The 13,908-nt window shown below is 38.0% G+C and overlaps 1 protein-coding gene across 1 annotated transcript in view; it reads left to right on the forward strand.

Moving 5' to 3' along the window:
• Positions 1-13,908, forward strand: part of LOC127583300 (low-density lipoprotein receptor-related protein 1-like) — a 1,307,163-nt gene that overhangs the window by 1,260,093 nt on the left and 33,162 nt on the right. The window contains exon 82 of the mRNA XM_052039177.1: positions 11,079-11,243. Coding sequence (XP_051895137.1) covers positions 11,079-11,243 — 165 coding nt within the window. The remainder of the gene's footprint in view (positions 1-11,078; positions 11,244-13,908) is intronic.

Below are 13,908 nucleotides of genomic sequence, written 5' to 3' on the forward strand. Positions count from 1 at the left end.
GCTACCTCAATCCGGTGAATGTCACTCCCAGCTTGGTGTTAATCAGTGACAAACTACTCACTTCTGTTGCTCAAATCTTTGTCTACTTGATATTGGGTTAACACAGTCTGAGTATGTTTCATTCAAGATCTTTACAACTTCTGCATTACAAATCTGTAAAAGCCTGATTTTTCTTTCAGATTTCAAAATTGAAAGAATATTTCAATATTAATAGTAATTATTTCAATATCCGAGGTATAAGCTTAAGTGGTCCGCTGTTCTGTAAACCAGAATTCTGAGAACAACAACTACCGACACTGTGGTTAAAACCAACTAACTCTGGATTAAACCTGGAATTCTTATGTCTCTGTGGCTTAGCAACTCACAGGAAAAACTTGCTGAGTCATCAGTTCAGGTTCTTCATCATGCTATTATGAAAAAGTCAGAAAAAGCATTGAGCATAAATGGAGTACAATTGAGATGGTTAGTCGCATATTTTAGCTCTCTTTGTGTCCTTAAAGTTAGCAATATGGAAACACAGAAATAAAAGAGGAGTATTCCATTTGGCCCTTCAAGTCTACTCCATCATTCAATAAGATTGTGGCTGATCCTTTATCTCAATACCCTGTATTCTTTCTCTCTCCCCAAACTCCTTGATGAATTTTGTGTGTAGAAATCTATTTCCTTCTTAAATAAATTTAGCAATGGGTCAGACAGTGAAAAAATTCTCCTCAGTTCTCAATTTCTTACCCCATGTAATGAGACTGAGACCCCTGGTTTTGGATTCCCACTACCAGGCCAGGCAAAACATTCTCAGCTTGAAAACCTCTGTCAGAACGTTATACACTTCAATGAGATCTCTTCACACTCTTGAAAACTATCATGAATACAGAGCAATACACAGGGCACTGGCAGAACTCAGCAGGTCAGGCAGCATCTATGGAGGGAAATGGACAATGAACATTTTGGGTTGAGACCCTTCATCCAGCCAGATGCAGTGCCTTGACCCAAAACACCTGGATGGATGAAGGGTCTCAACACGAAACATCAACTGTCCATTTCCCTCCATAAATGCTGCCTGACCAGTTGAGTTCCTCCAGCACTTTGTATTTTGCTCCAAATTTCAGCATCTCCAGTCTCTTGCATTTCCTGTCATGAATACAGGCTTGGTTGACCCAATTTCTCTTCATACAGCAGTCCTGCCATCCTAGGAATCAGTCTGGTGAAACTTTGTTGCATTCCCTGAATGGTAAGTTTATACTTTCTTAGCAAAGGAGACTCACCAAGGACCTGTTCAATTGTAGTAAGACATTCTTGCTGCAGTATTCCAGACCTATTCCTGTGAAGGCCTAAGTACTACTTGCCTTCTTAACTGCTTCCTTCATCTGCATATTTGCTTTCAATGCTTGGTGTACAATGAGACCCAGGCATCCATGTACATGAACGTTTCCCAGTCATGATTTAAGTAATGTTTTACCTTTCAGTTTTTCTTACCAACATGCATAATGTCACATTTATCAATATTATACTGCACCTGCCATCGATTTTCCCACTCACTCAAAATGTCTAAATCATCTTGAAGCATCTTTTCATCCTCTGCTAACTTACAAGTACAAAGTGCTAATTGGGGAGGAATACGAGGCCACATTCACGCAAACTCTTACAGTATATCTGAATTTAAATGACAGATATCATGCAAAATGTTCATGCTCTTATAAGAGTGGCACTGAAATCTGTCAACTGCTGCAGCCACGATTGCATCCAATGAGCAGGGCATGGACTCACCACTAGTAGCCGTCAAGGGAGAACAAGTAGCTTTTCAAAGGCATTTCTTCTTCTTCATTAGTCCCACCAGTTTATATATAACTGGCTTTCACTCTGGTTCTGAGGTGACTGATGAGGCCAGTGTGGGAACTGCATATCTTTCACAAATGGGGCAAGAGTTGTCATGGAGTCTTACAGCATGGAAACAGGCCCTTTGATTCAAGAGTCCACACCAACCATCAAGCACACATTTTCACTAATCCTACACTAATCTCATTTTATTCTCTTCACATTCCCATCAATCTACCACTCACCTGCACAGTGGCTAGTTCACCTGTAAACCTGCGTGTCTTTGGGATGTGGAGGAAACCAGAACATCTGGAGGAAACCATACAGTCGCAGGGAGAACATGCAGATCCCACACAAACATTACTGGACATCAGGATTGAACTAAGGTCACTGGAGCAGTGCAGCAGCAGTTCTGCCAGCAGTGCCATCTTGCCACCTTGATGGGATGGGTGAGTGGATAGTTTATAAGGTGGCGTGCTCCTTCCACTGCTTACACTGAGCTTCTGGTTGATGCACGAACTTTTAATTCTTTGTGCTATTCTGAATGGCCCTCCATTCTGATTCCCAGAGTTCAGTGGAGATGTTGCAGTTTTTTCAAGGAGGCTTTGAGAGCATCATTGTATCTTTTCCTTTGAACACCCAGTAATCTCTTCCCACAACAGAATATGAACAAGAGTGTCTACTGTGAGAGTCTGGTGTTGAGCATGCTCACAAAGGGGCCTGCTCAACATTTCCATTTCAGGGCATTTAGAGCCTCAATGCTGGGGATCTTGGTCTAGGAGAAGATTTTGCCATTGGTTCACTTATCCTTCAGTAAACTTAGAGGATCTTGTGGTATCTTTTCAGTGCCTTGGGGAACCTGCTGCAGGTTGTCCAGGGCTCAGAATCTGCTATCAAGTAGATAATGAGTTCTTTGCCAGGCTTGAGGTCCTGCAGTAAATAAGAAGCTGTGCCAGCGCATTGAAGGTGAAGTGAATTTCATCAATATCTGCATTTGTTGAGAGATGGCCTCTGAGGTATTGGAAGTTGTCCATGGCTCACTGTGAATATTTATTGTTGGAGGGCAGTGTTATACAATAGGAGCAGATTGGTAGAGCATCTTTGTCTTGCAGGGTACCATTTAGTGTGTCCACACTGTTTGAAATCAACACATGTCAATTCTACACAAAAGCAGATTGAAAAGAGTCCTCACCCCCTCAACAACTAGGTAGCAACTGACAATAGCCAGGTATATATGGTATCCAGTTCATTGTGCAGCAATCTAATGTACCAGCTTTATTTGAATCACTATGTCAAACTACTAGTTGGCAAGGTCAATTCACTGAGGATGTGGCTCACCACTCAACTGCGCAATCCACATATGAATATGGACAGAATACAAGCCACATGAAATATGATAGAACAGAAAATTGGCTTGTTGAAACAGTGCTCTCACTGTGTGGAACACTCAAAATGAACAGCACAGTAATGAGCAGAGTGATGTCAAGATTTTGGGACGTCTCCTGAAATTACATATTTTTAATGTTCTCAAATGCCAAAAGAATGCAAATTTCACCACTTACATGCATGATATGTGCATAATTTGTACGCATGAAAATCATTCCTTAAAGGTACCAGAACAAGCCGGCATTGGTTCGTTATGCAATTCCTTCTTAATCCTTGTTTTCAAGCACATTTGAACTTCCAGGCTGTTAAGATAAAATTAGGAATTTTGGATATTATGATGCTATCAATGAAACTGCCATAAAGATAAAAGCAAATGAATCTATTACACCAGGAATCTGCACTTTGTTTAATGAACCATTGCCAACTTTTAATTTCTCCCAAAGTCATTTGTAGGTTGCATAATCTGTGTATACTTCTCTCTCAGGAAAAGGAATAAGAGGGTTAGATCAACAAGATATATGAAGCAAGCACATTTGACTTTATAGCTTTTTATCGTCTTGGGCATGCAGTGTAATTCAATATAATTGACCAGTTCTGAGCTCTAATTTTAATGTTAGTAGAACATAAAATTGGGCAGGATTTAAAATAGCAGACAGCTCATCCATGCCCTCTTCCCTCTAAACAGGCTGGGGTAAAAGTTATAGCTACAGATCTTTTCATTTGTAGGCTCCTTCAGGCATCATGATTCTGTTCTCACATAAATATATTAATTGTCCTCGGGTGCAATATCTCTGGTCTGTGCTTGTTTTTCTTGAGAGAGCACATAGGTTCAAATTCATTAAACAGATTACTCAAGCAGTGCCATGGTAGTCCCAGGGATACAAAACTATGAGTAGATAAATGTGAAAGCAGAGTTCCTGGATCATAGGGGACATGGTCTGCTGAATGGAACCACTGTTAACCTTCAAAATAGGAAACAGTTATAAAATTATTTATCACTAATAACTGTCATCAAATGCATCCATAGTTTAGTAAGCAAAGTGGTAATGTTGTTTAGATGTTTTACATTAATTATTTCTAAATTTGTTTTTAATTTCTTACCAAATATGAATTGTGCATGTTACATGTTGATTCGGAGTTTTGAATTTGACATGTATTGATTGTTTATGAACTGATAAAAATGCAAAAGTTGCATGCATTTGTTTTACTTGTGCTATTAAAATTTCTGTGAACTAATTTAAAATAACTATTGGTCCATAATATGTGTTATGATTTATAATCTGGCTACTAAACTTGTAATGTTAAATTATGGTTTAATTATTGGGATTTACTGTATTCTGTATTCCAAAATATGATCCTATTTTCAATGTTGTACAAAAGGAAATCTTTGCCACACTTGATGTGGAAAATCATATAATTTGTAACAGTGAGTATGATGACTGGGCTTCTGACTGGGTTCCCTGATACTACTGTGGTTTCAATCTGGGGTGAGGAACTGTTCATCCTTGCCTGTCAGCTATCTGTATAGGTTTAGAAGCAACACAAATCATTTGAAGATGGTAATGGACTAAAAGGGTGAAACTATGACAACAGTATACATAGACTTGGTTTGTATTGCTTTGAGTATAAAAGATTCAGTGATGGTCTGCTTACGGTATTGAAGATGGTTAAATGAATTAAAAGGGTAGATAGATTCTCCTAGTGGTGGAGTCCAGAACAAGGAAGCATAATCTATAAATTATAATTCAGGATGTTCTTGTGAAGAATTGTTTCAATCAAAGGATGGCAGAAATCTGATAAAAGAGCATCGACCTGAAACAATAATTATTTCCTCTTAACAGATTCTGCCTGACAATGTATCAACATCATCTTTAGTTTTTATTTCTTATATCTACCATTCATAGTTTGTTTTGGTTACCAAAAAAAACCGTCCTTAAAAATGCCACTGAGCAATTTCAAAATGAGAAGGACGGGTTTTTGTTTGGCAAAGGTGTTGGAGTTAGAAAGTGCATCAGAAATTAAACAGCAGATCAACCATTGTCTAATTGCAAGTCAGAGCTGACTCAAAGGGTTAAGCCAGATCCTATATTCCTCCCAAAATCCTCTGAATCATTCCTGAGAAAACGCAAGTGAAGGTTCGAAATATTGTTGAAAGCAAGACTATAAGATAAGAACTTATATAGTCTGGTTTTATACTGTTTGTTAATCTTATTGTTAAAGGTAAGGGATAATTAAGGAATTTCTCCACATAACTTCATGCGACCAATTTGTCAAAGGAGAAATAAAGTCCGATGATGTTATGAAGTATGACATTTTGTGACTGATTGATACTTGTAATTTATCAAGGACAGAAATTAAACAAGATGAGAAATATAAATACACCATGCAGATAGAAAGTTAAGACACAATGTAATATCAGTTGACCAACATTTTAATAAATAAATTTATAGAAGATCGTAAATACATTGGAAATAATGTTGCCTGTAATATGTCACTTTTATGTAGCTAATGAAGCCTCAAGGTGAAATATGTGTTTTATCACAGTGATTTCAGATTGTTCACAATTCACAAGACTTTCAGTAATAATCTTGTGGGTCTCTGTTCATCAAAAATGACATAAGTAATGATGGGGTGCTTAACCAAAACAATATCAATAATTTAATTAATGTGACAAAATAAAGACAGGCAGGATAAAAAACAGAGATGACTGTGTTCAGTTCTCTACAATCTAATCAGAACATTTCAAATGTGCATATAATTAGCTTTAATATTTATATGTTTTTAAACAATTTTTTCTTAAATCAGTAAATTTCCTAGCATGAGATGGTATTTTGTGATAATTTTTTTCTGGGGTAATACATTGTATTGCCTCATCCTCTGCCATAAATTTTGATTGATACATGATTTTTCCTAGATTCTATGTCATAATATATGCATCACTAGAATCTGCCATAACATTGAGCTTTGTATACTTTAGTCTCACTTTGCATACTTTAGGCTTTATGGATGATAATTTGGCTAGAATTTTAAGGAAAGAGCATGTGAATGTGCAGAGTAAACAGAATATGATATCAATGTGTACTGCTGACTTGACAATAGATTGTCATATTGGTCCTTGGCAACCGAACTAATGTAATCAGTGTAGCTGGCATGGTGGGTCCAGCCGTTAGTAACAGTAAGCCCTCATTTCTATGCAAACCTTTGCATTTAACTACATCATCATTTAATTGCAGGTTACTCAGCGATTTACCTAAAGGAAAGTTGATCGTATGTGTTTGATAACTCATTACAGTGTGAGAAGTCTGTGCAGAGTGGTGTGGTAGACGTTAAGTTTGTCCATGAACTTCTGAAGATATGTCATGCCTTCTTGTTGCCTGCCTTGGTGGGGTGTGGGTTGTGCATGGCAAAGAGGGGGTGCATTGTTAACCATTCCCCTTGCTCACCGGCAGGCAAGGGAGAATGAGGAGAGACATTGCAAAGCAAGGCCAAACGTTGAAGAGGGAGGAGGAGAAGGGTCTTCAGCCAGAGCCTCTGTCCACCATGATATTTGGGAAGAAATAGTGCATCTTGAATCATCAGGTTATCTGCCCAAAATCTACCCCTAGTTTTCAGTCCTGTCATTTAATTCTTATGACATTTTAATTCTGCTATATTTTGGCCTTTTTAGTATAGACTCAAACTCAAATATTCAGTACAAAATCAAGACAGGACAGGAGTGGGTAAGTCAGGAGTGGTAAGTCACTCTCTTAATTATAATGGCACCAATCCTCCCCATGCCATCCACCCTACCTATAACCCTACCTATGGCTTCCACCAGATGAACAGAGTTAAAATTAGGGCACTGCTCTCAAATGCAATTTAAACATAACCATAATTAAATTGCCAATTGTGCAAACACAATCCTCCTACGTCCATCTTCTGTAATTTAAAAATATTTGACCAATCTGATCATTTCCTTTTGTTACTTCCATCATGCTGTGGTTCATGAAGCAATTGAGAACTAAATTTGTCAACAATTATTCTATTTTTTTCCGATTTATAATTGGTTTGTTGAAATATCCAATTCAAATAAAATTCTTGCTCTTTTATTCTTTGTCTGCAAACTTACCCTCCAGTTGATATTCTGTTCTGTAACATTGAGTTTTTTTAACACCCATTTGAGACTTCTGACCAACGTGGTTCCTTATCTAGCTTACCCTCCTCTACTGAACTAACAATTTTGTTTTGCAAATGATTTCTTATGAATATGGGTACTTCGGCTCCTTTTCTGTTTGCCTTTCAGAAAACTCTACAGTTTTAAACATAACCCAAAAATTGACAAGAATTAATTATGTCCTTATTGTAGTTTCCCCTTGGAATAACACATCCATTTCTATCATCTTAGTTATTATGCTACTACAGCAGCATGTATTGTAACAGTATTGTGCTCTTAACATAACAAAACATGTTGAATTACTTCATTGAAGCTTTAGCAAACAACATTTGACAAAGTTACAGGGAGATAAATGAGAGGAAATTTGAAAGAAGTTTCAAAATTGTAGACATACAAGAGGCCAGATTTGGGGACATGCAGAGGTCTCAGAAGGTCATAGGATGACATGGATACATGGTTAACACAAGTTCAGCTCAGGCTCAAGTTTATGAATGGTGGTATTTCAGCTTCAGACAGTTGTCAAAGAAAGGGAAGGTGTTGATGGCAAGTGATATAGATCAAAGACAATGGCTTCTGCCTTTGTAATAGACAAAGGGGATGACTGCTCATCCATTAAAGAAGGACGTTGGATAAGCAATGTGGAACAACAAAGATGTCGAGAGAGGTGGTGGTGAGGTAGACCTGAATGTCTTCAATGTACATATGTACATAATATGTTTTCACATGATGCACACAAAGGATAAAATGTGGGTAGGAAATTTTCTTATATCAGGCACGTTAATCATAGAAAGATTCAGAACAGAAAATGGCCCTTTCAGCCCACCTCTTCCATGCCTACTGTGATATACCTCTCTGTGCTTTACCTATTTGCCTGTATTAGGCCCATATCCTCTATGCCTTTCTTATCCAAGTAACTCTTATCCAAGTACCTGTCCAAAAAGTATTTTAAATGTTGTAATTGAATCTGCCTCCACTAGCAGCTCATTCCATCTACACACCATTCTCTGGGTAGAAAACATACTTATCAGATCTCCTTTATGCTTCTCCCCTCTCACCTTGAACCTGTGCCCTCTAGTTCTAGACTCCCCTTGTCCTGAGGAAAAAACAGGTTCTATCTATCTTATCTATGTCCCTCATAATTTTATCAACCTCTACAAGGTCACCCCTCAGCCTCTTATACTCCAAAGAGAATAAACCCAGCCCATCCAATCTTTCCTTATAACTAACCCTCCATTCCAGGAAATATCTTGGTCTAACATAGTTTTGCCTCCTTTCAATTTTATATATCTTCTATGGTTTGATTTTGGGAATCTGGCAGGATTACCATGACTATAACCACCTGCTGACTATTTTCCACACCACCATCCATTTCCTGTGGGATCTGACAACCTCCCAGCAACCTATGAGATTCTGTAGTCATTCAGAATACTGAAGCAACTGGTGCTTCAGTATTCGTTGCAAATGGTTGATTTTTATCATATCTATTTTTCCCAATATTTCCTGAACTATTCCTCCCATTCTGAAGCTATCACAATGTCCAAGTTGAAATCAGTAAATTCAGAACTATGAGGATCAAGATTGGAACTTGTTTGGTCTGCATTGCTCAGTTATTCAATGGATTAACAAGGGATTCTGAAATCCTGACCTGGAAACTACTGTCTTAGGGAAAGCACTCTGCTTCTCACAAGCAGGGAGAAAGCTGAAAGAAAGCCAGAAGTCTCTCATACACACATCATGGAATTGTGCAGAGAGTACCAAGAAACCCAGGGGAAAATTAACTTGAAAAATTTAATCCCTCCTCACTAGCTGACAATGCAGCATAGCTGAGGGAAAGAAAGGTTGCTGGGAGAACATCTTCTATCAGCATAAAAATAGTGATGCAGAGCCTTTGGTCTGTATATTTGGTCTGATCTCTCTCAGACACACAAATCACAAAGTCAGCACCAAGATGCAGAATTGCACATACATTCTCAATATTACCGACAAATATTTCAATCGTTGAGATTACATTTTAAAAGGAATTTTGTTTTTTGGTGTTACTCTGTTTTTACAGTCATAGATTCATACAGCACAGGAGAAGGATATGTGAGCTATCATTGCTGGAGCTGCTCCTTGAAAGAATATAAAACACTCTTCAACCATTGTTCTACTGCAGGCAGTTTCTGGGAGTGAGCTCTTTGTGGGGTCATACATCTGCAGGATGCAATGAAAAAATACAGAAAATGCCAGAAACTTCAGCAGGTTTGACAGTGTCCTTGGGAGTAGAAAGTGGGGTTAAAGTTTCAGATTGATAACTGTCATCAAATAGGATCCTGGCAAAAAAATCATCAACCTGAAATGTTAACTTTCCCCTCCACACAGATGCACAGTGTTTCCAACATTTTATTTCATATTTCCAACTGTGGTAATATTTTCCATTATAATATAATTGGGTTTTGGCCAAATCATTTTGTTTCAATGTCAGAGTTTGCTGACTATCACAATCTCAGTGACAATGAGCAGTTGGCAATAGTCTAAATAATATTGCATGGTGTGTGTTCCAAGGACAAATGTGACACATTTGGGTGAAATGACGTTGATAAACCACTTAAGCCTCATATTTTTGATTTATCGTGTCATTTCAATCACATGATATGCCATTGTCTTGTGACATACTCTAATCTATGTGTTATTCCATACCTGACACACAAATGGAAGTAAAATTTATATTTCCATGAATATGTAATGACAATGCCAAAGTGACATCGCTGTACTACTTTTTTTGTGCAAGTGTATTAAAAGTGATCAAAATAAAAAGGCAACTACTGAGCTGAACAAATAATTACATCTTTGGGCCACCTTTTGTAATTCTCCGAATGATTAGGTTTATGAAGAAAGGTGCATTTCACTGTGTATTTTCATGAGCATGTGACTAATAAAGATATCTTATATTTATCACATGAGAAATGTTCAAAATAAAATCTTCAGAAGAAGAACTAACAAAAAGTTTCTACCTATTACATGAAGGGCCTTTGATAGGAAATACTGATATTACAAGATTATGTACTCCAGTTACAAAATAATTACCTTGAGAAAATGAAGCTTACAATAGTCCACTTATTGACCATGCCATTTGAAGTAGAATTATCTGAGGAATTCCTTAAGAAACTCAAATGATTTGTTTAAGGGCACTCCTGAATACATTATTCTTCACCAGTGTCTGTTCTGCTGCCTATGAGTCAGAAGGGTATGGGTTTTTGTCTTGCTTCAGAGATTTGTGGACATTTTCTCAGCTAGTATGCCATGAATTGCTGACTTTTTGAATGACGTGTAAAAGCAAAACTCCATATGCCATCTTAGATGATGTAAAAAAAGGCTCTACCTTGAACTCAAGCAGGGAAGTTATCCCTGATATCCAGACCAACATCCAGCCATCAATCAACATTCCTAAGACAGAAAAGCTGGTTATTATCTCATTTCTATTTGTACTTTTTTATTGTGTTTTAAGTTGTTGCCACCCTTTCAATATTTCCAAAGTATCCACATTTCAAAATGTTAAATGCTTCTGTACATTTCTAGGGGATGAAAAGATCAATATAAAATCCAAGTTTTTCTTTCCATACTTTGCAAAATCTTCAAACAAAAATCTTTGAACTTAAGTTTCTCTGAAAATAAAATTTATATTTCAGCATCACCAATCTCAATGTCTGAACAAACATATTGATACCTGTTCCTGTTCTTATTATAGGAAGTACCTGTGACCTAGTATGTTTGAATGGTGGAACTTGTTTTGTGAATGAGCGAGACCAGCCAAAATGCAAATGCAAACCTCAATACGCAGGGCAGGAATGTGAAACTGACCAGTGCAGAGACTATTGTCAAAATGGAGGAATCTGTTCAGCATCAACATTAGGTATTGTACCCAGTAGTCGCAGTGGATGTTCAGTCTGACTGCATGGAATGTGCTTGATCATTACATAAATGTGACTATAGTACCTTGCTTAAAGATAGACATTCACATTGTGTCAATGCTAATAGCTGCATGTGATCAAAGGAACATATTTCATCTGATGTGGATTAAATAAATTAACCTGGAACTTGCCCTGTTCCCTAATGCTGTGCTACACAGCCAAAACACAAGCCTTGGGTGCTATTGAAGAGCCAGTGTACTTTTTCCTTTGACCTGCAGAATATGTGAGAGAAGATACAATGTCTTGGACCAAGACTAGAGGCAAAGGTCAGAGAAAGCTGGCAGTTAGAAGCCCGATCAGAGTCTACGGGAGAAGGTAGAGGTGACCACCAGGAGAGATAAATGAATTCAGGGCCTTGATTAGAGAGTTAAGGAGCCCTCAAGTTTGGGAGGTCAGGGCCTGGCTCAATTGAAGTCAGGGAGTTAATCAAAGGATCATTCAGAGTATTGGGCCCTGGTCCAAATACAGAACTGGGGAGGTTGACTGTGAGGGGAGAAGGGAGGCAAGGGTCAGATCAGTGGACAGAGATTTGGTTCCCAGAGAGACCAAACAAATAGTAAAGCCAAAGCACAACTGGAAGACCCTGGTCAAATTTTGAGTGTCATGATTTGAGTTGGAAATTATCATAATTGTTATTATACCAGAAAACAATTTGAAACAAAAGTGCTACACATCTGAATTTCAAATCTACTGTGTTCCTAGAAGGAATATATGAACTAATGCAAACCACTTACTGATAGTTCTTTCATCTTACACATTATTCTGTATGTTTGAGATTTGGAATGAACAGAGTAGCTGTCTATGTGTGGGGTGGTACACTTTGGAAGGACAAACTCCAAGTTGGAGTACAAGATAAATGGCAGGATTCTGGGCAGTGTAGAGGAGCAGAGGGATCTGGGAGTTCATATCCACAGATCACTGAAAGTCGCCTCACAGGTAGATAGGGTAGTTAAGAAAGCTTATGGAATGTTAGCTTTCATAAATCGTGGGATTGAGTTTAAGAGCCGCAAAGTAATGATGCAGCTTTACAAAACTCTGGTTAGGCCACACTTATCTGGTCACCTCATTATAGGAAGGATGTGGAGGCGTTGGAAAAGGTGCAGAGGAGATTTACCAGGATGCTGCCTGGATTAGAGAGTATGGATTATGAGGAGAGACTAAAGGAGCCAGGGCTGTTCTCATTGGAGAGAAAGAGGATGAGGGGAGACATGATAGAGGTATACAAGATATTAAGAGGAATAGATAGAGTGGACAGCCAACGCCTTTTTCCCAGGGCACCAATGCTCAAAACAAGAGGACATGGCTTTAAGGTAATGGGTGGGAAGTTCAAGGGAGATGTCAGAGGGAGGTTTTTTAACCGGAGAGTGGTTGGTGCATGGAATGCGCTGCCTGAGGTGGTGGTAGAAGCTGATACGTTGGTTAAGTTCAAGAGTTTGTTAGATAAGCATATGGAGGAATTTAAGATAGAGGGATATGTGGGAGGAAGAGGTTAGATAGTCTTAGGTGTGGTTTGAAGGGCAGCACAACATGGTGGGCCAAAGGGCCTGTATTGTGCTGTATTGTTCTATGGTTCTATGGTTCTATTATGAACCCAAGCTGATGTTAATCTGAGTGTTATTTCTTTTAATCTTTGGTACAGCTGTTAAGTATGCCTAAGTACAGGAAAGAAAAAAGTGAAGTACAAAATAGTTCTAAATTATATTAAATTGTCTTTTTGTCAGAATACACCTTCCTGTGATATTTTTAAAATGCTTGTTTTGCAGATAATGCCCAGAAACATTAATGTTTCACTCCAATCTCCCTGCAGATTTGTGCTGCCTCTTGTAAAACATCTGTGGTATTTCAGAAATGTCATGCAATGTAAAGTCATGTTTACAGATGCAGCCCCCTAACTGCTAAATGTTAATGAATAAATTTCATTATATGTGATAGATGCTTCGCATCCAGCCCATTGTTGCTACTTTGTCCCTCAGATGTTATTGCCCTTCACAGACATGCAGTTATAATGTGTCTACTTTAATGTCCCATTTGAGTTATCAATAAAATCATGACAGATGAGCCATTCGTGAATAGTGCAAATTTACTTTTACAGCTGAAATTCTTCACTTCCTTCAAGCAATGGTAAGGAATCCTAATGCCAATAAGACAAACTGACATGCTGTGCCAACCAGAAAGTCATTCTGTATGTCATTGCTTAATTGTATTTTAAGCACTGCTAGTACTACCATTTCATTATGCATTTTCTAAATAGAAACTTCAACATATTACCAATAATCTAAGTTTTTCTTTCCAATGTACCTAATGGACCATACTGACAACTAATGGAAATTTATTTTTGCAGTACAAGAAAATCGTTTCCTGAACACTATCCCCATTTCTTACTTCTATGTTTAGATAATGTTTTGCAAATGCTGAAAAAGGTCAGGTAATAGTGGGAAGTCAATTTGAAAATGATGTCTGTCTTCATTGTAGGTGGTCAGTTGATAGGTTTGGAGCTCCTAGACAAAAATTAACTCATTCACCGGCTCATCTCTCGGGGCAAAAAAATAGGGTTAAGATCAAACAACCTGTACCTGGGATTGAATGACAGTCAAATAAGCATCAGCA

Source organism: Pristis pectinata, chromosome 1, assembly GCF_009764475.1.
Source record: "Pristis pectinata isolate sPriPec2 chromosome 1, sPriPec2.1.pri, whole genome shotgun sequence".
Taxonomy (NCBI): Eukaryota; Metazoa; Chordata; class Chondrichthyes; order Rhinopristiformes; family Pristidae; genus Pristis; species Pristis pectinata.